The sequence below is a fragment of the Balaenoptera physalus genome, assembly GCF_965194825.1.
Source record: "Balaenoptera physalus genome assembly, chromosome: 18".
NCBI lineage: Eukaryota > Metazoa > Chordata > Mammalia > Artiodactyla > Balaenopteridae > Balaenoptera > Balaenoptera physalus.
Window position 1 is genome coordinate 14,298,095 of NC_138899.1, and position 27,337 is coordinate 14,325,431.

A 27,337-nucleotide genomic window follows, 5' to 3' on the forward strand; every position below is an offset into this window, starting at 1 on the left:
GGCACGACGTGCAGAATAAAAGAACAAACAGTATGTATCCTCCTGTACTCCTTAAGTAATTCCTCTCTCTCTCTCACTGGATTATAAATTACTTGAGAAAAAACATCATTTAATTTCAATTCCATAGCATAAGTAGTTCAGAAACTTGTCAAATGGGCATAAAATGTGATTTCCTCCTATTTTGATAAATTTGTCTAGCTCAAGTCATAGTTTCTGCTCCCACTGACATGGAAAGCCACAAAAAAGCAGTAGGTTAACTTAACATGGAATTCGCTCTGGAATAGCTTAACATGGAATTCCCTCTGGAAATGTCAAAGCATTGCTCAGTATTACCTAAATTCTTAAACTGTCTCCCTCTTATTTTCCAGGTCATTTTAGCTTATGGTGAAATAACATTTGTATCAACCAGTAAATCGAATGACCGTTAGAGTTAGAGCAAGATTCCTGGGGAGCCACCCTCAGAGGGCAGGGCCGGCCCGGGGCTGGGTATGTGCCCCTGTCCCACCACTGCACACTGCTGCCTGGCAGTCCATATGCTAATCAAGCTCCTTCCTGTACGTCTGGTATAAAAATTCACGTTGATCTGTGAAGCTGGCAGGAACGAACCTAAGAGGACCCCTCTTGTTGTACCTGCGTATCACTGGTGAAAAAACCTGAGGCCCAAAAAAGTCCTGGGAACTTATTCAAATAGAGGTAAGAGTCACTCTCAGGCCTTCTGAGTCCACACTTGGTGGCGTCTCCACTGCACTGTGCACATGAGGGTCCCTAGAGTCTGACAAGGGTAGACATGAAAATGGGCTTCAGGGACCATCACCAGCTCCCGAGGTCAGCCCCAGGGGGCCCACCCACCACGCACCCCACTGTCCACTCCTGACACGGCCTCTAAGACGGGCAAAGGAATAGAGCTAAGAAGTCGCCAGTCACTGACTCGGCCATTTCAAGAGAACAGAAACATTAAAGCAAACAATACCTGGATCGGAGAGGACTTCTTTAGCAGCTGCTATGTCAATGAACTTTTTCTCAGCTTTTTTCTTTTCTTCTTCATTCTGGAAGTTATCTGGGTGCCACTGCAGTGCTAATTTTCGGTATGCTTTAATGATTTCTTGTTTTTTGGCATTTCTGAAGGGTGGTAAAATTAATTCATAACCATTAGTTAAGAAGTGTCCAACATACTGCCAGGAGGAGCTGAGAGAGACAGTTAGGAAGATCCCACTGGCCAATCAGCAACCTGGTTTTCCGATACTGCCGTCATGACCGGCGGAACGTCTTCCCCAGCGCTCCGCGCGACCGTTACAGTCACCAGGCTTCCCTGCATGCTTGCTCCCTAAGGTTAGAATCTCACCAGGAACAAATTAAAGTACTCCTGAGCTTTACAGTTCTCCCTTAAGAAAATTGCATTGATGCATTTTTAAAGTTTCTGAATTTCCAAACTACCATGATTCGATTCTTGGCGTTAAAAGAGACACTGACTCTTTGAAGCCCACTTTGTATTTTGCTCCTGGGTTAGCTTACTTAAAAAGAACAAAGTTTCAGGCTGTTGATTGAAAGATTGATGGGTTCCCTGTTCAGGGAAGGTGGGTCTAATATAAAAGCAGGTATTGTGTAAATTACCTTCTCCCTGTGCCTGCAAGTTCATTCTGAAAGGGCCACTTTATTTTTAGGCCTGGAGAAGTTTTCTTTTCCCCAACTCCTCTCTCCCTCCTGTCCCCACCAAAAGAAAGCTCACTCCCACCTCTTTACCCTTCTTAAAAAATCTAGGCCCAGGACCTATTCATGCTATAGTGTCCTTTCTTTGTCACCAACTACTAATTCTCCATCATTGCATGACTAGTCTCTATCAAAGAAATTTATCTGTAATATATTCAAAACAGCTTTATGATGTTCAAGACTGTTAGGGTTTAATCTATGACTGAAATTACCTAAGAAAAGGAAATGAATCAGACGGAAAAAAGAGCAACAATTAGCTTTAAAACAGTTGATTAAAAATAACAATGTGAATTTTAAATTTCTAACTCACCTTTTTACTCCCAAGATTTTATAATAATCTCGTTTCTGCGACTGTTTCAGTAGCCTCTGTGCTTTCTCTAGACCTTCTCGAATCTGCTGGTCATTCTCATTGTGTTCCTGAGCAGTTTCATAGTCCTGAATAGCTGTCAAAATATGTTGAAGACAATGCTGTTAAAAGGAATTAAATGTGTGTGACCTTTACATACCCCGCAAATGTGATACTAAAGTCACCGTCCTAACCCCTTCCTTTGCCATTACTAAGAGCCTGAGAAGCGATATCGCCTTAATTTTGTTCAAAACCACGAAGGCATCATTACGGCTGAATTAGGTAGCCCGCTGCTCCCGTTCAGTAAAAGCCACACTGCTTGTTTACCTGTCCACCCTCCCACATTAGCTTCCCCATGACTGTGAGGTGTCTTAATATCAGCACTTTATGAGAAGCAGTGAAGTGCCTGTTGCACAGGAAAACAAGACAGCAGCAAAGAAAATCTTCATGGGGAGCTATGGGGCCACGGTTCAGAACGATGAGAGGCTCAGAGACCTGGAGAAACCATCAGCAGTCAGAATGGCCAGTTCACCCACAGGTTTCAATGCAAACTGTTACAAACCTGATTTTTTTTAAAGTATCAATCAAAACAGAAAGACACATACAGTCCTGGTATGGGAAGTCTGACGACAATTCACATGGCATCTTTCTTTTCATATTATTTTAAATATTTAGAGAATACAAGGCCTCTGGATACCTAACGGCATGCAGAGCGGAGGCCCCTCCTTAGAAGGACCTGCTGGCAAGCCCGGCCCTTGGCTGACGACTGGCAAGTTGGGTTTCAGCAGTGCTCCCACCCTTCCCTGATAAGAATGGCTGGCCTACCTAAACTGTTTGTATGAACAATGTGGTTTACGCTAACCATCTCGCCTTGTGGGCATTTCGGTATGGGCTAGGCAGCAGGTGCCCACCTGGCCAGCCCCCAGTACAGACCCTGGGCCCTGGTTCTCCGAGGAATTAAGCTCGTCTTGCTTGATTTCACAGACTCTTGGAATCTTCCACCCGGTTTCCTCTGGATTTCACCCACGTGCCTTTCCCCTTTGCTGATCTTGTCTGTACCCTTTCATGAGGATACGTCTTAGCCCTGAGAACAACTATATGCTGAGTCCCAGTGTCCTCCTTCTGGATCACCTAATCTGGGGGTGGTGATTTTTCTCACTGTCCTCCTGGGACAGAGAACTTAAATAATGGATTGTTGGGTTCAAATTCTAGTTTTTTATGGAAGTGCATTTCACTGTGGGAAAGCCATCTCTCTGGATAACAGGCCTGAGCATTCATCTTGGCAACAGCTAATCCTGGAAGGGGTTTAAGAAGGCACCTTGGGCAGGTTTAAAATGAGAAAGATATTAGAGTAAGGTGAACAAATTTAGTTAGCCTGCACTACATAGAAAAATGAACCAATACTACCTTCGGCTCATGGGGGAAGGGGGGACGCTTCAAGCTATTATCCTAATTCCTGCCTCAATGCATTAATATTAAATATTAACATGAAACAATATTACTGTCACCCAACAGTGACATCATAAAATACCTTTCCAATTTAGCACACAGACACAAAGCCATTATAAATAGTAGTGAGGTTTAACTTGCAATACGCATAGCACTTGATATCACAACCTAGTAAGGAAATACACTTGAAATTTAGTACAAGTGGAAAATGTTTCAATATACTCAATTTTTCTACTTATGCAAACCCTACATTTAAAACATGTTTTCATTCTTAAATGTTCAGAGTATCTTCCCCAAAGCAGTCTTCTGTCTCCTATCTTTCATTAACACTTAAGGTAGATACATTTTTCCCAATACAGGAAAGATATAAAATTATAAGTTGCTTCCTAAAATTCACATGGTTACAGGTAGTTAACTAATCAGAAACTTAATATGGATGATGTAAGACTGCCCATGGACATAAACTAGACAGCTCATTTTTAGTTATATTTTCTCATATTCCACTCTCTAAGGGGGTATCTTCAAAAAAAAAGTAAATGACACCCAATTATGTTCCATATTATATGTCCCATATAACTGAACAGCTGTAAAGATTACAATAAGCCAGAAATATTAAGGTCCTTAATGAATAGTATGTTACGTATTAGCCAAATCATCTTCTAACCCCTGAACCTAAAAACTCTGATCCTTCCCAAATTCTTTTTCTTCTGTGTGCCCCTCACCCAGTTCTTAAGGAGCAGTGCAAACAACCAGGGCAAGACGGCAGACAGTAAGTACAGGAATTTCCTGTCTTCCATCCCACTATCCCACAAAAATGACAGAAAATAAAAAATAATATAACCATGGCAGCCCTGAAAACTACAGCAGACCAGAAATTTTGACAAATTTCTGGAAGAGAGAAGGCAAATAGGATCACATTAATAACGAATAAACCTAATAGAACCACAATCCAAATATGCACTGAAAGAGGCCCTAGCAGATTTGGAAGCTGTTCCTTTTGGCCAAGCATTCTGAGTTTAGCAAGCAGGAGGAGCTTTAAGGCAAACATCAGGTTACTTCGCGAGATGACTAAGGAATGGCCGGGCAGGCCCTGCCCCTGTATGTCGAGCAGCTGGCTGCGGCATTAACCCCAAGCAGGGCCCAAGAACTCGGCTCTAAGCAGAGTAGAAAATGCGCACGTGGAAGGCCCCTGGCGTGTGCCGCTGGGCCCAGGAAGAGACCTCCACAACGGGTCTGGAATAAACACAGGAAAAGCAGTTCCACCCAGAACTTGAACACCAAAGGACTCCACCTGGTAAGTTAACTGTGTGAAGTCCTGCTCATGTTGGCAACTGGGCAAGATGACAAGCACGGTAGGGAATGTCTTCCTGTGAACAGGTCCTACCCACTTAAAGCCAGCGTGAGCTCCCCAATACAGAGAAGCATTCGAAAAGACAGATAACACACAGTATGCACGGCTGCAAATGGCTCCCCTCTCTCTCACACTCCATTATTCCATTAGCAAGCCCCAAATCAGCTTCCCTTCAACATCTATCCAGAATTTAACCATTCCTTACCATTTTCACACTTACCACTGTGATGCAGTCCATCATTAATACACCTGAACAGCTATAATAGCTTCAAAAGGTGTTCATAAGGTGTTCCCAGCTTCCACCTTACTCCCCTAAAAGTCTATTCTCAAAACAGGGACCTTAAAGGTCCTTTTAAAGAGTTCATCAGACCTCCAACATAATATGCCCCATGGAACACCAACTTTCTCCTCCTGCGTATCACACAAAACAAGGTAAATGGCGCGGGTGATGTGTGGGGGGTACACAGCATTTTCAGCACAACAATACAAGGAGACTGTTCAAAGGCTGCTACAATTAGCTAATAGCAGTCATGAGTCTAAGATGAGAGGAATAAGCAAACAGTGAGAGAGCCCTAAGAGAAAAGATCACAGAAAATGCCAGCAAAATACACTAAGAGTAGGGACTCACCCTGAGGTGAGTGACAACCTACATCCTGTACCTAGAACAAGAAGCATGAAATCTGGAGCAGACACGGTGGAGATAACGTAGAGGCCTTGCTGGGGAGAAGACAAGAAAGGGAGAATACAACGAGTGACAAGAACAGAGAGCCCTGGGCAACACATGCCAGGCAACGTGGAGACTGTGTGCTCTCTGCAAGTGATGGGCTCACCCAGAAGTGCAGAAGATACACCCCTTTGGTGTAGCAAAGGAAGTGGGCAGAGGGGCAACAGGGCTGGCAGCAGACGACCTCCTGGACACAGTTTGGTTCAGAGAAACAGAGAGGGCAGGGCTATAGAGAAAGGCCATTTTAGCAGGAAGCAGAATGTCTGTGGAAACAGTGAAGCAGAGAGTATTGCAACTGTCAAGTACAGAAGTTGCCTGTCCCCAGCACCCCTTTACACACACACACACACACCCCCCCAGAGGACTGTCCCACAAATAGCCAGGGCAAGGTAATTCAAGTCATTTTATGATGAGCAATAATGTTTAGTATATGGCACAGTCTCAATTAAAAGACATTTAAATTTTAAATTAAAAACACGAAAAGAACACCAAAACTTACCTGATGAACATGCATCAAAACAACGTAGCCAAAGAATATATGAAAATTCTGAGCAAACATTATGGCATAAATTTTAAAAACTTAATCCAATCACCTCTATTAAGGGTAATCACAAAGCACAATAACTCAGCAAAGAGTGAGACAAGGAGGAGATAAAAATGTGAGTAATCAGAACTCAAGAAAAATAAGAACAAATTAAAACTATCATGGAAGTGAAGATGAAATGAGAAGAAGCACAAGGGAGAAGAAGCATATGGGGAAAAAATAAGGACCTAATAAAATGAAATGGAAATAGAGTTTAAAGAACTAGAGAAAAAAATTATGGCTATAGATGATGAACAAAGAGAATACAACCAGTACTTAACTGAATCTTTGAAGCAGAAAACCAAACCAATATAACAAAACAATTCAGATTAAATTTAAGAAAACTTTCCTGAAATAAGAGATGAATCTATGTATTGAAAGTGCACAGTAGGTGCGCCAGGGCAAAGTGGCTGAGATGGTCAACTCTAAGATATATCCTAGTAAAATCAACACACCCAAAAGATAAGGGCTCTTTGGACGGCCAGACCAAAACCAAAAAATCTGGCCCCAGATTTTCCATACTAATATTCAATGCAGAAGAAAATGGGAAAATAACTATAAGATATACAGAAAAAGTGTAAACAAAGGATTTTATCATCTAGCCAAGCCATCCTTCAAGTATAAAAGGTACAAACAGCTTTGAACATAGAAGAAATCAGAAAATTTTCCCAGGAGCCCCTCAAGGAAACTACTATTGGATGAATTCACCAAGAAAAGGCTAGAGAAAGCATGGTCAAAGGAATGATGGTACACATTAAATATACTCAATGTAGAACTGAGACTAAAACAAACCAGAGAATTAAAGTGATAGGGTAGAGTGTATGCCCTGCCAAGGCAGAAGGGATACAGCTAACGAAAAGTGAGAAAGGGGAGAAAAGATGAGAAAGTAAGTTCATTAATTCCCACCAATCACAGCTAAAGCAATCAGGAAACATCACCCACTAATGAGCCACAGGCAAATAATTAGAATTTCATTAACAAGTCTTAAGTGGTAGGGGAAAGGGAAAGAAGAGGAAGAAACATGCTAATATTGTTCCATGCTGTAGGAAACTAATATATGTTGCCCAAAAAAAGAGGGCTAAGTTAATACACCTATAAAAATAACCAAGAAGAAAAATACAAACCTTCTAAAATATCAAAATAGTATATATAAAATAATACAGGCCAAATAACAAAAATTCTCTGAAAAATAGAATAACAGTACTCAGACCAAATATATTTGTCACACCAATAAGTATAAATGTGCTTAACTCACCTATTTAAAATAATTTCATACTGGATCACAAAGCAAAAACCCAACTCTATGCAAGAAACACACCTGAAGTGAAGTGGTTCCAAAAAGTTGAAACTAAAAGTATGGTCAAAGTTTCACCAGGCAAATGCAAATAAAATTTGGTTCACTATCTTAACATCAGATAATTAGAATTTAGGTTAAAAACATTAAACAGAGGGAATTCCCTGGCAGTCCAGTGGTTAGGACTCAGCACTTTCACTGCCGTAGTCCTGGATGCAATCAGTCTCTGTTCAGGGAACTAAGATCCCATAAGCCACTCAGCATGGCCAAAAAAAAAGCATTAAGAGCAAAAAAGGGGGAGTGTGTAGAAATCATATTGAAGACATATTATGAATATCTGTGCATCAAATAAAACAGCAACCATTTATAAAGCAAAAATTATAAGAGACACTGCAGAGATATAAGGACACTAGTAGTGGAAGACTTCAACCTCTCTGTTCATATCAGATCAAGTGGCTGAAAAAAAAGGCAAGAAAAGGAAGACCACAATATAAGATAGATTTAATTGATATGCCGAACTCTGTCCCAGAAACAAAAGAGTACATCTATTTTCAAGTCCCTGACTCATAAGTCAGCCATTTTAGGCCAAAAATAAGACAGTAATAAATTCCAAAAAATGGAAGTAGTAAAAACATTCTTTGATCAAAATGTTTTAACACTGGAAATTAATAGTAAATCAGAAAATAGGACTTTTCCACCTAGGCTCTGTGCACCATTTTTAAACTCTCCAACAACTCTTATGATGAAGAAATATAAAAATAAGAATTGCAAAATATCTAGAAAATAATAATACTTAAAACACTACCATTCAGAACCTATAGGACATAGCTCAAGCAGTGCTAAGAGGACAATTCATAGCCTTAGTGGTTCAATAAAAATTAAAGATGAAAAATGAATTAATTATGAGATTCAAAGTTAGAAAAAAATTGTAGGACAAAAATAGAAATTAATGAAACCAAAAAAGATCAAAAGTGTTAAGCTTACTTCTTAGCAGAAATCAATAAAAACCTCTAACCTAGTCAAGAAAAGGAAACCAGCTCATATACAAAAAGCAATAAGTGAAAAATAAACAGATAAAAGAAATTAAATTGAGACTACTTTGCTAAATTCTCTACAAATAAAATTTGAAAACTCAAAAGAGTAACTCAAACCCAGTCCAAAAGAGACAGAAAATCTAAACAGAACAATTTTCATAGAGAAAGTTGCCAAAACCCCACCTCCCAATAAAGCAATGGGCTCACCATGGAGATTCCATAACACTGAAACAGGAAACTTTCCAAATAATTACAAAAAACTACCCTAACAGTTTTCTATATATAAAAGTCCAGGTTAAAAATCACTTTTCCTCAGAATTTTTTGAGAATATTGCAATACTCCTTTCTGGAATTGATAGAAGGACAGGGAGAGGGCGTCATCAGGAGAATTTAACAATCATAAATGTGCAGGCTGCTAACAGCAGAGCTTCAAAATACATAAAGGAAAAAAAGGACAATATTAAAGGGAAAGGTAGGAAAGTCTGCAATTTCCACACCAGGTAAAGTTCCCTCTCAGTAACTGATGAGAAAACTAACAGAAACATTACACCCAGCAACTGCAGAATACACATTATTTTCAAGCGCATATAGAACATTCAGCAAGATACAGCCTATGCTGGGTTACAAAACGAGTCTACATAAATTCAAAAGGAAACAAATCTAAATAAATTTAAAAGGACAGAACTCATACAGAGTATGCTCCCTGTGCACAATGGAATTAAACTAGAAATCAATAATAAGGTACTAAGGAAACCGTGAAATATTTTAAAATTAAACAAAACATCTAAATCATCCATGCATCAAAGAAGTAGCCAGAAGGAAAGTTAGAATACATTTCAAATTAAATGACAATGAAAATAAAACAATGTGAGAAGTGCAGCTTTAAATACTTACATTAAAAAAGAAAAGAGGCCTAAAATCACTGATAGTTTAAAATTAAGAAGCTGGAAAAGCAAAAAATAAACCCAAAGGAAGTCAAAAGAAAGAAATAAAGAGAAGAAATCAATGAAATAATAAAGAAAAATCATGGAAAACATTAACAAATCCATAAGTTAGTTCCTTCAAAAGACCAACAAATTTGACCAAACTCTAACTATACTGATCAAGAGGAAAAACAACAACAACAAAAAAACAAATTGTCACTATTAGAAATGAAGTAGGAATCATCACTTCAGACCTTACAGACATTAAAAGAATAATAAGATATTATAAACTTCATAGAACCAAAATCAGCAACGTAGCTAAAATGGACGAATTCACTGATGGACACAACTTACAAAAACTAAAACAAGATGAAACAAACAAAAAATATGAATAACCTTAATTTTTTTTTTTTTTTTTTTTGGCCACACTGCATGGCATGCAGAGCTTCCCCAACCAGGGATCAAATCCACAACCCCTGCAGTGGAAGCACTGACTCTTAACCACTGGACCACCAAGGAAGTCCTGAATAGCCCTGTATTGATTAAAGAAACTGAATTAAAACCTTCCTACTAAGAAAACTCTGGGACCCAAGATGGTTTCACTGGTGAATTCTCCCAAACTTTAAAGAAGAAATCACACCAATTTTATATAATTCTTGCAGAAAATGCAGGAGACCAGAACAATTTCTAACTAATTGAGTTCAGTACAACCTTAACACTAAAATCTGACAATATTACAAAAAAGAAGTTACAGAGCAATGAACACAGATGCACACTTCTTAAAATACTAGCAAATCAAATCCAGCCATATCTAAAAAAGGATAATACATCATGTCCAAGAAAAGTTTACCCCAATAATTCCAGGTTGATTTAACTTCAGAATATCAATGTAATTTATCACATTAACAGAATAAAGGAGAAAAACAAATATATACCTAACACTTCTATAACTAACAAAAAGAAACAACAAATTTTAAGTGAGTAAATATTTGAACACTTCACATAGAAAGGTATTTGAATAAAGCAGCAGCACATGAAGAAGTATTAAACAACCTTAGTCATCAAAGAAACACATATTAAAGCCACAATGAGATACTACTAACCCCTACCAAAACGTATAAAATTAAAAAGACTCACAACACCAAATGTTTGCAAGGATGTAGCAACTGGAACTCTCATACTTTATTGATGAAAGTGTAAATTTTAAATTACTTTTTAGAAAAGGGTCTAGCAGTTTATTTTAAAACTAAGCATACACCTTACCCTGTGACTCAACAATTCCACTCCTAGATATTTAGACAAGGTAAGTGAAAACATGTCTAAAAAAAGCCTTGCAGAATAACGTTCACAGCAGCTTTTATCATGCTAACTAAAATCAGCCCAGGTGTCCATTAATATGAGAATGGATAAAGTATGGTATACCCATAAATTGGAATATTCTTCAGGGATAGGATTGATGATGAAATACTGAATGCTTTTCCCTCTTTTACTGTAGAAAAAGAAAGTAACAGCCTTCCAGCCCACTACCTGTCTTCAAAAGAAATCTTCACTGGAGCACAGTCTGGTCTGTGCGTTTGTGTTCTGTCTGTGGCCACTCTTGCACGGCAGGGGCAGAGCTGAGTAGGAGCAACAGAGACCACATCGCTCGCAGAGCCTGTAACTTTTACTCTCTGGACCTTTACAGAAAAAGTTTGCCAACTTCTGCTCTTCAGCAATAAAAAGGAATGAACTGCCAATGGCTATAACCACATTAATAAATCTCAAAAACATGCCGAATGAAAGACGCCTTATACAAAAGAGGACACACTATACAGTTCTGTTGATATGAAGATCTAGGGTTGGTAAAACTAACCTATGACGGAGAAAATCTGAATAACGGCTGCCTGTAGGGGTAGGATGGGGACCGCCTGGTAAGGGACAACAGGATAATGTCCAGTTCTGCATCTTGACGGGAGTTTGGCTTTGACAAAGACTCTCTTATACCAAGACTTTAGACTGGCTCCTCAGAGTAAATCTTCTTTCTGGCTAAGGCCCAACCTTGGGCTTCCCTCTCTGTCCTTGCAGAATCCAGGTTGAGCAAGAATCCTGCTAAGATCCCCCCACCCTTGGTATCTGACCAAATTTGAGTTTGATATCTGATCGAATTCCCCCTCCCCGACTCTGGCCCGCCTTCAGCAAGAACTCAGTTGAGTCCATCTAGGAGGAACCTCCCCTTTCCCTAAAGCTTCCTCTTTGTAATTTCGCATCCAGTGACCACCCGCCAACTCTGCTCCTTGGTTAGAAATCCCACTTGTCCTCTCTAGAGTCAGACTTGAGCCCAGGGCAGTGTCCCCTACACCTACCGTGATAGCCCCCCTCCCAATAAAGTCCTTCTTAAGGTCTTTAACAAGGGTCATGAATAATTTTTCTCTTTAACAGGCTGCATGGATATCAGAACTCAGGACTGGTACCCCTAAGATCTGTACCTTTCATTTTATCTATTGGGCTGGCCAAAAAGTTCGTTTGGGTTTCTCCGTAAGATGTTACAGAAAAACCCAAACGGACTTTTTGGCCAACCCAATACAATTACCTCCTAGTTAATAATAAGCAAGGTGAAGTATTTGGGGAAAAGTAAACCAAAATCTACAACTTTTTTTTGAAATGCATCTGAAAAAGATAAACTGATGGATACATGGAAGGACAGAGACAGATAAATGTTGATAAAACATAGTAAAATGTTAATTTTAGAATCTAGATGGTGAGGACATGATTGTTCACTGTAAAATTCTTTCAACTTCTATCGTTGAAATTTCTCATAATAAAATGTTGGGGGTAATGCTTACCTGCTGTGAGACTGTCATAATACAGACGATGAAAATAACTCTTCCACCACTGTGTTTTACACATATTCATCCTTAGACTACAAAGGGGAAGTTTTATCCAAGTACCCTTACAATATAGACTCACGATCAGCACAGAAGTATGAGAGAACCGTGAGATATTTCTGACATTACAAAGGGCTGAACAATTTTAAGTCAAACTTCCATCGATGGAACTACCTCCTACAATAGACCACATTCTAGCACTGGACTCTGAGGGCAAGCCTAACCCTTATACTTAAACAGTGAAGAGATGAACTATTTTTAATTCTGTACACAGGGACGTAAGGTGGCCTGCACCCTGACTGAACCTGATACATTACTGTGCTTTACACATGTGTTTTGTTGAAATTTTTATAGTGGAAAAGAGATAATAGTGCTAACAGTAAAATACAAAAAGAGAATTCCAGTTCCTGTCAGATTATAAAATTTTAACTCTTGTGCAATAATTTCTCTATCAACAGTTAAGAAATATCACCAACTGTATTCAAAGCACTAGAGTACACAGACACAAATATAGACCATGTATGTAGTCTGTTTCAATTTAACATGGTAAGAGATTCTTGGGTTTTTTGGGTTTGTTTTTTTCGCTTTTAAAGAAGCCACTTCACTGTTTGAGGTCACACCTGTTTGTCACAGGTAATCACTTTCTTGTTAACCGGCAAATAAAAAGCCAAAACAGAAACATATCCATGGCCTACTTCCTCCTCTCCAAAGCTACCCGCTGTCCTAGGCAAATGTTGTCACCTTTGGGAAAGGCAAAACACCCTTTCAATTCCCCTGCCTTCTGGGCTTCCGTTCTGACTACATCTTCTCCCACACCGGCAGTGTCCTTCCCTAATATTTCCTGAATATTTTTTTTATTTCCCATACTTTAAGCTCTTGACCATTCAGAAATTAGCCTTGTAACATTACCTTTTTCTGCTGAATAATACTGCTTCACTCCCGTGAATGTTTTCTATTTCCCTATCTACATATTAAACTCATGGATTCCTTGGTATTTCCTACAGGAAGTCATAGGGTTGGCACTACAGGGGGTGCAATGTTTTCTGACTGGCATGATAGGCAAGTGTGTTAAATCTAAGCCAACTGGTAGATGTGCTGATCCCCACAGAGCAGGTACCTCTGCAATCTTCCCTGTAACCACGCACTTTTCAAAAGAAAAGAGGAGGCTGCAGCTGTGCCTAAGCAGCCTGGCTGTGAATAAAACAGAGGCAGGACGTACAGTCATGAAATTTACAGCCAAAGGAATTAAGCAACCCACATACACTATCTTACCCTAGTTGTCTTTGCAAAGGAGTAGCCATTTTCTGTTCTAACTACCTGCTTCCAACTCCTTAGGTGAAGCTACACTAGGATGCACCTAAGGCAAGATTTGAGTCTCAGAAATAACTGCTTTCAAGATTCTGATTGCACTTGTCCATGGTTATGACTGGTGTGTAAAAATATCAATATATAAGCAGCCTCCAAACTTTAGGCATGATCCTAAATAGAGCCAGCATTTTCCAATAAAGACCAACCTCTTCCACTTCTTCTCCCTAAATTAGGAGCCAAGGACCCCTGGCCAACAAACTTGAAAAAAGCAGCAGCCATGAGAAATCTGATCCACTCAGAAAAACATGGTCTCCTTCCTGCCTAGGGATGAGCCCCATAGCCCCATACCTGACCGCCATGCTGCCCAATGTGTGTGGTGTCATAGACACTTGCCTGAAATTCCATTAATCTGCTATTCTTTTGGGTTAAAAATGCTTATATCGCAAGCATTTTGTGACAGAATAGAAATCTACCAGTGTTTTATACAAATATCTTAAATTTGGCCACTTTTCCTAAAATACAGTTGTTTTGGGGGCATAAGAATGCTGAAGCAAGGAGGTGGTACGAACTTTGAACACAGAATACTTTTGTGGACTAGGGAGGACTTAGCGTCACTAGGCAGAGTCCTAGAATAAGCAAGAAGGCACAAGAATCTGGTTACAGAACATCATAGGATGTCAAAGATGAAATATGTCTATTTCACAATTTGGCCCAGGCTGGCCCTTCATCCAGAAAAAAATGCTAGTTGGTTCCTATTCTCAGAATTCTGGATACTACTAGTAATACTAAAATAACAGCCGTGTCACATGGAGTTAATACAGCAGTCATAGGTCAGACCTAGAAGCTAGCTACCCCATTAAGTACCATCTGTATAGAGAAGTCGACGCAAGTTCCAAACAACTATCTAAAAATGAGTGCAATGGAAACCATTTACTAGGAGCGCTGCACTAAGCATCACCTTCTGAGCGTCATCTTCCTTAACTGTCACAACAGTTCTAGGTAATAGGTACTATTCTCATTCCTATCTTACAGGTAAGGAAAGTAAAACATAACGGGCTAAGTTACTTGATTGAAATCACACGGCAAAAATAAACAGCACGCTCCAAAGATATACAAATGGCCAACAAGCATATGAAAAGATGTTCAACATCACTAATCATTAGGGAAATGCAAATCAAAACCACTAGATATCACTTCACATCCATTAGAATGCCTACTATTAAAAAACAAAAACAAAAAAAAACCCCAGAAAATGTGTTGAGGAGGACAGAGAGAAATTGGAACCCTTGCAACACTGCTGGTGGGAATGCAAAACAGTACAACCACTATGGATAAAGCAACGTGGTGGTTCTTCAAAAAATTAAACTTACTTTACGATCCAGCAATTTCCCTTCTGGGTATACATCCAGGAGAACTGAAAGGTGGGCTGAAGAGGTATTTGTACAGTCATGTTCTAGTAAGTAGAATCCCCTAATATCTTTCCAGATCATTCTATCATAAGCCCCAAATTAATAAATCTCCATGTTCCATTATTCACTAACCTAAACCTATTTTTTCTTCATTTATTATATACCTACCATCATTTTAAACTGCTGATTGAAAAAAAAGTAAAACCAGCAAACATAATACAGAAAGGCTTCATATATTAACTCAGGATTTCAACATACTATTTCACCTTTAAGTAAGATTACTACTCGGTTACATCATTTACTAAACCTCTGATTCAAATCCAAACAAGTCAAGTAACGCCCTTCAGTTTCAACTATACAAACTTACACCCTACCCATCCCCCAACCCAAAATAAAAAGACCTAGCAGCCCATTGTCTCTCTCTCCATGAGGTTGCTTGATTTTCATAGTTGTGACTAAACAACCATTTTATTCTTCTAAAACCATAATTCAGAAAGATCCTGCAATGCACAATCTAAACTCCCCAAAAAGACAAAGAATAAACTCCTAGGTTTTTAAAAATTTTAAATGCTAAAATAGACTTCAAAGACAGACCTATTCTATTAAATTAGTATTAAGCATCTTTTTCTTCAAGAATTAAGCTGTCAAATTTCTCTAAAAACTAAAGTTGGTTTAATATTCAAGATACAAAGGCATCTTTCAACTTATATTTAGCAGCCTACAAGTTTTTTTTTAAGTTAATTAATTAATTAATTTTTGGCTGCATTGGGTCTTTGTTGCTGCGCGTGGGCTTACTCTAGTTGTGGCGAGCAGGGGCTACTCTTCGCTGCAGTATGCAGGCTTCTCATTGCGGTGGCTTCTCTTGTTGCGAAACACAGGCTCTAGGTGCATGGGCTTCAGTAGTTGTGGCACACAGGCTCAGTAGTTGTGGCTCGTGGGCTCTAGAGCGCAGGCTCAGTAGCTGTGGCGCACGGGCTTAGTTGCTCTGCGGCATGTGAGATCTTCCCAGACCAGGGCTCGAACCCCTGTCCCCTGCATTGGCAAGCTGATTCTTAACCACTGTGCCAACAGGGAAGTCCCTTAACCCTTTTTTCTTAACAGCTAAGCTTAAATTCTTCTGCAGCACTGCTGATTTCACAGTTAGAGCTGAGGGTTCACATACAGATAAGAAAAGTACACTTTGATGAAGCATTCCAATAACTAACTGGAATGCAAAATCCTAGAATATAGCCATCTAGGAGCTCAAAAGTGAAAAGAGCAAGTATGAGAAAGGGATCTATGTAGACCACATGCCTTACTGACGCATTCTTATGACTCTTAAAACTCATCATTTTGATCGCATACATTTCAAGCCTCAATCAGACCTCAAAGACTATAGTATACAAATGTCCCACAGTGTAACCAGAGTTGTCAACACTCCCAGGAAACCATTTAGAAGCAAGATTCTTTTTAAATTAAAGAAAGCAGGAAAAAAGTAAATTATCAGTTTGCCTTAAAAATGAGTACCACAAACCTTTCTCAATTGTAAGTGTAGTTAATCTGTTTCTTAGTATAGGTTTTATCATTGCTGCAATGCATTCTTACTACGTTTAAAATAGCTGCACAGAAGTTGAGACACAGATGTAGAGAACAAACATATGGACACCAAGGGGGGAAAACCACAGTGGGGTGGGGATGGTGGTGTGCTGAACTGGGCAATTGGGATTGACATGTATACACTGATGTGTATAAAATTGATGACTAATAAAAACCTGCAGTATAAAAAAACAAACAAAAAAACACAATACTGAACTTTCTTTGGGGTATTTGTATGGAAATATGTTAATATAAATGTTTCAGACATTACATGAAATTTCTAAAAATCTTGTATGTTCTGGTATAATGCTCTAAGTCATAATTCTAGTTATTACTTTAAAATGTGTATCTCAGAAATAACTAAATTTCCTTGTCAATTGCATTATTATGAACTTTCATCAAATCTTTAACTGTGGTCATTTTTAAGTCTTTTGTCATTTACAGAGAGTTCTGGGTGTACTCTGATGCTTTTGCAAAAATGTTCCTATAAAAGGGTTTCATCTTCAAGGAATTCATGGAAAAGACTCTGACAAGTACAGCTTTCTGGTAACTGACTATACCGCTGAACTGAATGAATAAGCATTTTCAGAACTCTAATGGAAAACTGATGAATTCATAAATGTGCTAACAAAAGATCAAGATGAAAAAGAAAATTAATTACATGGGATTGAGTGAACTGATGAGGATGATTATAATTTTTGTGACTTTCTGTTTGAATTAAAAAACAAAAAATCCCACAAGGACTCAGAAACAAAAAATATACAAATCAATTTTCACTGCAAAGTAAAGGAGCTGCTACAGTGGAGGATTACTGGACTGAATGTCAATATTATGACACAGTATGAGTGTGTTTTGTGTTTGCTAATTGCGATCATTGTTGCTTTTGTTGTGGTCATCCAGTTACGATGCTTGGTGTCAGTTTATTTATCTCTTGTAAAAATAAAATACAGTGTGTGTGTGTGTGAAAAAAACAAACATTGCCAATGTTGTACCTCTTCTCATGGAAATTAATAAAAATATTAAATGTGAAAAAAAATGAAATAAAAGAAAATAACTGCACACTTCATTAAATAAATATGCAGCAATTAATTGGGGAAAAAAAAAAGGATCACAAACCAAGTTTCACCAGAAAAATACTCTTACTGTTTTTGATTTAAAATGCTTTACTTGCTCTCTAACCCCCGCTCCAGCACCACCGCCAATACACGCACTCGGCTCTGGGTCGCCCCTTACTCGTCTCCTTTCAAGGGGAATCCAGCTACCATGCTGTGAGGACACTCAAGCAGCCCTATGGAGTGGTCTAAGAGGAACTGAGGCCTCCTGCCAACAGTTAGTACCAACTTGCCAGCCATCCGTGTGGCTGACAGGGTCTCTGTGCTCTGGCTGGGTGTCAGGCCTGTGCCTCTGAGGTGGGAGAGCCGAGTTCAGGACATTGGTCCACGAGAGACCTCCCGGCTCCACGTAATATCAAACAGCAAAAGCTCTCCAAGAGATCTCCATCTCAGAGCTAAGACCCACCTCCACTCAACGACCAGCAAGCTACATTACAGTGCTGGGCACCCTATGCCAAACAACTAGCAAGACAGGAACAAAACCCCACCCGCTGGCAGAGAGGCTGCCTAAAATCATAATAAGTTCACAGACACCCTAAAACACACCACTGGACATGGTCCTGCCCACCAGAAAGACAAGATCCAGCCTCATCCACCAGAACGCAAGCACCAGTCCCCTCCATCAGGAAGCCTACACAACCCATTGAACCAACCTTACCCCCTGGGAGCAGACACCAAAACAAACGGGAACTACAAACCTGCAGCCTGTGAAAAGGAGACCTCCAAACACAGTAAGTTAAGCAAAATGAGAAGACAGAGGAACACACAGCAGATAAAGGAGCAAGGCAAAAACCCACCAGACCAAACAAATGAAAAGGAAATAGGCAGTCTACCTGAAAAAGAATTCAGAGTAATGATAGTAAAGATGATCCAAAATCTTGAAAATAGAAAGGAGAAAATATAAGAAACGTTTAACAAGCATCTAGAAGAACTAGAGAGCAAACAAACACTGATGAACAACACAATAAATGAAATTAAAAATTATCTAGAAAGAATGAACAGCAGAATAACTGAGGCAGAAGAATGGATAAGTGACCTGGAAGATAAAATAGTGGAAATAACTACTGCAGAGCAGAATAAAGAAACAAGAATGAAAAGAATTGAGGAGAGCCTCAGAGACCTCCGGGACAACAATAAACGCACCAACATTTGAATTATAGGGGTCCCAGAAGCAGAAGAGAAAAAGAAAGGGACTGAGAAAATATTTTATTTTAAGAGATTATAGTTGAAAAATTCCCTAATATGGGAAAGGAAATAGTCAATCAAGTCCAGGAAGCACAGAGAGTCCCATACAGGATAAATCCAAGGAGAAACACGCCAAGACACATATTAATCAAACTATCAAAAACTAAATACAAAGAAAAAATATTACAAGCAGCAAGGGAAAAACATCAAATAACATACATGGGAATCCCCATATGGTTAACAGCTGATCTTTCAGCAGAAACTCTGAAAGCCACAAGGGAGTGGCAAGACATATTTAAAGTGATGGAACGGAAAAACCTAGAACCAACATTACTCTACCCAGCAAGGATCTCATTCAGATTCGACAGAAAAATTAAAACCTTTATTGACAAGCAAAAGCTAAGAGAATTCAGCCCACCAAACCAGCTTTACAACAAATGCTAAAGGAACTTCTCTAGGCAGGAAACACAAGAGAAGGAAAAGACCTACAATAACAACCCAAAACAATTAAGAAAATGGTAATAGGAACATACATATCGATACCTACCTTAAATGTAAATGGATTAAATGCTCCAACCAAAAGATACACACTGGCTGAATAGATACAAAAACAATACCCATATATATGCTGTCTACAAGAGACCCACTGCAGACCTAGGGACACATACAGACTGAAAGTGAGGGGATGGAAAACGATATTCTACGCAAATGGAAATCAAAAGAAAGCTGGAGTAGCAATTCTCATATCAGACAAAATAGACTTTAAAATAAAGACTATTACGAGAGACAAAGAAGGACACTTTGGGATCAGTTCAAGAAGGAATCAATTCAAGAAGAAGATGTAACAATTTTAAACATTTATGCACCCAATATAGGAGCACCTCAATACATAAGGCAAATGCTAACAGCCATAAAAGGGGAAATCGACAGTAACACAATAATAGTAGGGGAATTTAACATCTCACTTTCACCAATGGACAGATCATCCAAAATAAAAATAAATAAGGAAACATAAACTTTAAATGATACATTAAAAAAAGATGGACTTAATTGATATTTATAGCACATTCCACCCAAAAACAACAGAATACACTTTCTTCTCAAGTGCTCATGGAACATTCTCCAGGATACATCATATCTTGTGTCACAAATCAAGCCTTGGTAAATTTAAGAAAATTGAAATCGTATCAAGTATCTTTTCCAACCACAACACTATGAGACTACATATCAATTACAGGAAAAAATCTGTAAAAAAATACAAACACATGGAGGCTAAACAATACACTACTAAATAACCAAGAGATCACTGAAGAAATCAAAGGGGAAATCAAAAAATACCTAGAAACAAATGACAATGAAAGCACGATGACCCAAAACCCATAAGACGCAGCAAAAGCAGTTCTCAGAGGAAAGTTTATAGCAATACAATCCTACCTCAAGAAAACAAGAAACATCTCAAATAAACAACCTAACCTTGCACCTAAAGCAATTAGAGAAAGAAGAATAAAAAAACACCACAGTTAGCAGAAGGAAAGAAATCATAAAGATCATACCAGAAATAAATGAAAAAGAAACGAAGGAAACAATAGCAAAGATCAATAAAACTAAAAGCTGGTTCTTTGAGAAGATAAACAAAATTGATAAACCATTAGCCAGACTCACCGAGAAAACAAGGGAGAAGACTCAAATCAATAGAATTAGAAATGAAAAAGGAGAAGTAACAAATGACACCGCAGAAATACAAAGGATCATGAGAGTTTAATACAAGCAACTATATGCCAATAAAATAGACAACCTGGAAGAAATGAACAAATTCTTAGAAAAGCATAACCTTCCAAGACTGAACCAGGAAAAACAGAAAATATATACAGACAAATCACAAGCACTGAAATTGAGACTGTGATTTAAAATCTTCCAACAAACAAAAGCCCAGGACCAGATGGCTTCACAGGCGAATTTTATTAAACATTTAGAGAAGAGCTAACACCTATCCTTCTCAAACTCTCCCAAAATATAGCAGAGGGAGGAACAATCCCAAACTCATTCTACGAGGCCAACATCACCCTGATACCAAAACCAGACAAAGATGTCACAAAGAAAGAAAACTACAGGCCAATATCACTGATGAACATAGATGCAGAAATCATCAACAAAATACTAGCAAAAGGAATCGAGCAGGACATGAAAAGGCTCACACACCATGATCAAGGGGGGTTTATCCCAGGAATGCAAGGATTCTTCAATATACGCAAATCAATCAATGTGATACACCACATTAACAAATTAAAGGAGAAAAACCATATGATCATCTCAACAGATGCAGAAAAAGCTTTTGGCAAAATTCAACAACCATTTATGATAAAAAACCCTCCAGAAAGTAGGCGTAGAGGGAATTTACCTCAACATAATAAAGGCCATATATGACAAACCCACAGCCAACATCGTTCTCAATGGTGAAAAACTGAAACCATTTCCTCTAAGATCAGAAACCAGACAAGGTTGTCCAGTCTCACCACTATTATTCAACATAGTTTTGGAAGTTTCAGCCACAGCAATCTGAGAAGAAAAAGAAATAAAAGGAATCCAAATTGGAAAAGAAGTAAAGCTGTCACTGTTTGCAGATGACATGATACTATACATGGAGAATCCTAAAGATGCTACCAGAAAACTACTAGAGCTAATCAATGAATTTGGTAAAGTAGCAGGATATAAAATTAATGCTCAGAAATCTCTTGCATTCCTATACACTAATGATGAAAAATCTGAAAGAGAAATTAAGGAAACACTCCCATTTACCACTGCAACAAAAAGAATAAAATACCTAGGAATAAAGCTACCTAAGGAGACAAAAGACCTGTATGCAGAAAATTATAAGACACTGATGAAAGAAATTAAAGACGATACAAACAGATGGAGAGATATACCATGTTCTCGGACTGGAAGAATCAACATTCTGAAAATGACTATACTACCCAAAGTAATCTACAGATTCAATGCAATCCCTATCAAACTACCAATGGCATTTTTCACAGAACTAGAACAGAAAATCTCACAATTTGTATGGAAACACAAAAGACCACGAATAGCCAAAGCAATCTTGAGAAAGAAAAATGGAGCTGGAGGAATCAGGCTCCCAGACTGCATACTATACTACAAAGCTACAGTAATCAAGACAGTATGGTACTGGCACAAAAACAGAAATATAGATCAATGGAACAGGATAGAAAGCCCAGAGATAAACTCACACACATAGGGTCAACTTATCTTTGATAAAGGACGCAAGAATATACAATGGAGAAAAGACAGCCTCTTCAATAAGTGGTGCTGGGAAAACTGGACAGCTACATGTAAAAGAATGAAATTAGAACACTCCCTAACACCATACACAAAAATAAACTCAAAATGGATTAAAGACCTAAATGTAAGGCCAGACACTATAAAACTCTTAGAGGAAAACATAGGCAGAACACTCTATGACATAAATCACAGCAAGATCCTTTTTGACCCACCTCCTAGAAAAATGGAAAAAAAACAAAAAGAGACAAATGGAACCTAATGAAACTTAAAAGTTTTTGCACAGCAAAGGAAACCATAAACGGGATGCAAGGCAACCCTCAGAATGGGAGAAAATATTTGCAAATGAAGCAACTGACAAAGGATTAATCTCCAAAATTTACAAGCAGCTCATGCAGCTCAATATCGAAAAAAACAAACAACCTAATCCAAAAATGGGCAGAAGACCTAAATAGACATTTCTCCAAAGAAGATATACAGATTGCCAACAAACACATGAAAGGATGCTCAACATCACTAATCATTAGAGAAATGAAAATCAAAACTACAGTGAGGTATCACCTCACACCAATCAGAATGGCCATCAAAAAATCCACAGACAATACATGTTGGAGAGGGTGTGGAGAAAAGGGAACCCTCCTGCACTGTTGGTGGGAATGTCAATTGATACAGCCACTATGGAGAACAGTATGGAGGTTCCTTAAAAATACTAAAAATAGAACTACCATGCGACCCAGCAATCCTACTACTGGGCATATACCCTGAGAAAACCATAATTCAAAGAGTCATGTACCACAATGTTCATTGTAGCACTATTTACAATAGCCAGGACTTGGAAGCAACCTAAGTGTCCATCGACAGATGAATGGATAAAGAAGATGTGGCACATATATATAATGGAATATTACTCAGCCATAGAAAGAAATGAAATTGAGTTATTTGTAGTGAGGTGGATGGATCTAGAGTCTGTCATACACAGTGAAGTAAGTCAGAAAGAGAAAAAAAAATACCATATGCTAACACATATATATGGAAATCTAAAAAAAAACCAAAATGGTTCTGAAGAACCTAGGGGCAGGACAGGAATAAAGACGCAGACATAGAGAATGGACTTGAGGATACAAGGAGGGGGAAGGGTAAGCTGGGACGAAGTGAGAGAGTGGCATGGACATATATACACTACCAAATGTAAAATAGATAGCTAGTGGGAAGCAGCTGCATAGCACATTGAGATCAGCTCGGTGCTTTGTGACCACCTCGAGTGGTGGGATAGGGAGGATGGGAGGGAGACGCAAGAGGGAGGAGATATGGGGATATATGTATATGTACAGCTGATTCACTTTGTTATAAAGCAGAAACTAACACACCATTGTAAAGTAATTATACTCCAATAAAGATGTTAAAAATAAATAAATAAAATAAAATAAAATGCTTTACTTGATTTGAAACAAAAACTTTTCATTAAGGGCTCTAAGGCTCACTTCTTTTAAAAATCATCTCATTTAAATGTTTATAGCATAATGTCACATGAAAAAGACCACAAAACAAAATATATGAAAGGAAAAAAAAAAATATATATATATATATATATGAAAGGATTCTATACAATTACTGTATTTGCCTTAGTTATCTTCCAAAAATAGGGCACTGCCTTTATTCAAGGTCCTTAAAACATCTAGCAGGAATCTCTCTCTGCTACTTGAACTTGAACAAAGTTGGGTAAGCAGGTATCCTAACATTTACTAAACAGCTTAGGGGTCACAGAGGATCATTTTATATTTAGGCATATATGTCACATGTATGTCTGCTGTAGGTAGAATATGTATACTGCATACATGCATAGAATATGTATATGTATGCATAAAATACACACTCATATATATGCATAGATAAAAGTCTGAAAGGTGTAAATCCATAACAAGCAGTGATTACCTCTGGATGATATGAGATTTATAATTCAAATTTTCTACCTTGTTATTTATCTTTTCTAACTTGTCTACAACAAAGAAAGTTAAAATTTTTATTTTTATATTCCACTGTACTGGTGTCAACAGCAGAACTCTTTCCTTATATGGTATAGTTTTCATGTTCCACCAAGAAAGAATAATTTTCAGGTTCTCTGCCATTTTTCTAAAATTGCCAACATTTCCAGGTACTCTGGTAAACTTGTTTTAAACAAAAGGATGTTAAACAGGTGCTAACTGCACATATAACAACTTTTAGGTATCGCAAATCAAATTCCTTAAAGATTTACCTTCATCGTACATTTCTTCTATTAAATACGCCTCTGCTCGGTCTTTCAGAGCGTTCACATTGTCAGGTTCCATCTGTAAAACTTCCGAACACACTCGAATAGCTTCAACAGGCTTCTCATCCTAAAAGTAAGTGTGAGAAAAGAATTTATGGTTGTTTTCCATATGTCAATTTTTTACATTTCTGGGAGTGAGTCAACAGTTACCTTAGAAAAGCAGTGGCAAATCCTTTCTTTTGAACGAACTGTATATTCAGAAACACTTGGCTCTGTTTTCATGACAGATTCATATTTGCTGGTCGCATCTGTGTATCTGTTAAGTGAGCAAATCATGATGAGTAAAAAATGAAATTCTATTTCCAGAGCTAAAGAAAGGACCCTCTACTCTTCACTATATGTTATTTAATCAATTGACCTGAATGAGCACATCCCTTCAAAGACTGCTTCTACCTTATCAATCTACAGTAGCAAGGAAGGTTCTCTCTGCAATTAAGAGTTGGGAGATAAAACACATGACCACAGAAAATGTATATGGATAAATCAAAGCATACCTGTGAGTACCCATCAAATCAAATGATGAATTCTCTACAGAAAAGTGCTCATGATTTTGAAACTGAGGAAAAGACTTTGTTAAAGTCTGACTATACAAAGCACTTTCAGCAAAACAGAGATCAGGTTTTATTTCTTGGTTACTACACACTTTGATGAAATAACAGAGCCCATTACATGTTACTTTATATAACAAATATCAATATCCAAATCTAAGTACACTGTAATTTCTTGCAGAAGAAACCTGCCTTTTTTTTTTTTTTTTTTGGAGATTTCAACAGTTTTCTATTCATTTAGCTGTATGTGTATATGTATGTGTGAGTATATGTAGTTTTATATAGTTTTATCACATGTGTAGATTCGTGTAACCATCACCACAATGAAGACACAGAACTATTCCACCTCTACAAGGTTTCTTCATGCCATCCCTTTATAGTTACACATTATCCTGCTCCCTAACCCTTAGCAATTTCTAATCTGTTTACCATCTCTATAATTTTATTTCATGAATGCTATATAAATGTAATCATACAGTAGGTAACCTTTTTTTTTTTTAATTTTATTTATTTTTGGCTGCATTGGGTCTTTGTTGCTGCGCGCGGGCTTTTCTCTAGTTGCGGCGAGCAGGAGCTACTCTTCGTTGTGGTGCGCGGGCTTATTGCTGTGGCTTCTCTTGTTGAGGAGCAAGGGCTCTATGCGCATGGGCTTCAGTAGTTGTGGCACGTGGGCTCAGTAGTTGTGGCGCACAGGCTTAGTTGCTCCGCAGAGAAGAAACCTGCTTAAATTCCCAACATTACTAGCTTTCTAAGAACAATAAAAGCTATTTCAGCATTTTTTTTAACTGGTGAAAAGTACTAGTCATGTTATGCACTGTTACTTTCCTCATTAATGGCAAACTGTTGGGTTGGCCAAAAGGTTCGTTCAGTTTTTTCCATAAGATGGCTCTAGTAGCACTTAGTTGTCTTTAACTTCATTCGAAACAATGTTAGATTGTATGTGACAGCTGTCATATATCAGTGTACATTTAAAAAAAGATCTAAATTGGTGAATTTTTGTGTAGCCATTTTAATGTTGAAGATGGAAGGAAAAAAGCAACATTTTCAGCATATTATGCTTTATTATTTCAAGAAAGGTAAAAACGCAACTGAAATGCACAAAAAGATCTGTGCAGTGTATGGAGAAGGTGCTGTGACTGACTGAACGTGTCAAAAGTGGTTTACGAAGTTTCATCCTGGAGATCTCTCACTGGATGATGCTCCACGGTCGGGTGGACCAGTTGAAGTTGGCAGTGATCAAGTAGAAACAATAACTGAGAACAATCAACATTATACAATGCGGGAGATAGCCAACATACTCAAAATATCCAAATCAAGTGTTGAAAATCATTTGCGCCAGCTTGGTTATGTGAATCACTTTGATGTTTCGGTTCCACGTAAGTTAAGCGAAAAAAACCTTCTTGACCATATTTCCACTTGCAATTCTCAACTGAAACGTAATGAAAACGTTCTGTTTTTAAACAAATTGTGACGGGCGATGAAAAGTGGATACTGTACAACAATGTGGAACGGAAGAGATCGTGGGACAAGCAAAATGAACCACACAACCACACCAAAGGCTGGTCTTCATCCAAAGAAGGTGATGTTGTGTATACAGTGGAATTGGAAGGGAGTCCTCTATTATGAGCTCCTTGTGGAAAACCAAACGATTAATTCCAACAAGTACTGCTCCCAATTAGACCAAATGAAAGCAGCACTCGACGAAAAGCATCCAGAATTAATCAACAGAATATGCATAATCTTCCATCAGAATAACACAAGACTGCATGTTTCTTTGATGCCCAGACAAAAACTGTTACAGCTTGGCTGGGAAGTCCTGATTCATCTGCCATATTCACCAGACATTGTACCTTCAGATTTTCATTTATTCCGGTCTTTACAAAATTCTGTTAACAGAAAAAATTTCAATTCCCTGGAAGACTGTAAAAGGCACCTGGAACAGTTCTTTGTTCAAAAAGGTAAAAAGATTTTGGTAGATGGAATTATGACGTTGCCTGGAAAATGGCAGAAGGTAGTGGAACAAAAGGGTGACTACATTGTTCAATAAAGTTCTTGGTGAAAATGAAAAATGTGTCCTTTATTTTTAGTTAAAAAACCGAAGGCACTTTTTGGCCCACCCAATGCAAGCTATATTTACATTCCATTGAGGCATATTATTCCCCAAGTGCTGCAATCTTCAAATTTAAATGTCACTGTATTAAAATACAGGTTTAAATACAAAACTTAAAGGAAAAGCTAGACATCAATGTCAAAATCCTAGTTGGGCTACTGTTCTATAGATTTCCAAGATGGTACAATTGTAGGAAACTATACAGAGTACGCA

At 38.2% G+C, this 27,337-nt stretch overlaps 1 protein-coding gene across 2 annotated transcripts in view; it reads right to left on the bottom strand.

The window, feature by feature from the left end:
- The window catches only part of DNAJC3 (DnaJ heat shock protein family (Hsp40) member C3), a 90,263-nt gene that overhangs the window by 4,551 nt on the left and 58,375 nt on the right, over positions 1–27,337 (bottom strand). For both annotated transcript variants that reach the window (XM_082434649.1, XM_082434650.1), the window contains exons 8-11: positions 24,617–24,722; positions 24,413–24,533; positions 2,018–2,150; positions 971–1,119 (exon numbers count right to left, since the gene is read on the bottom strand). In XM_082434649.1, the coding sequence (XP_082290775.1) occupies positions 971–1,119; positions 2,018–2,150; positions 24,413–24,533; positions 24,617–24,722 (509 nt within the window). The remainder of the gene's footprint in view (positions 1–970; positions 1,120–2,017; positions 2,151–24,412; positions 24,534–24,616; positions 24,723–27,337) is intronic.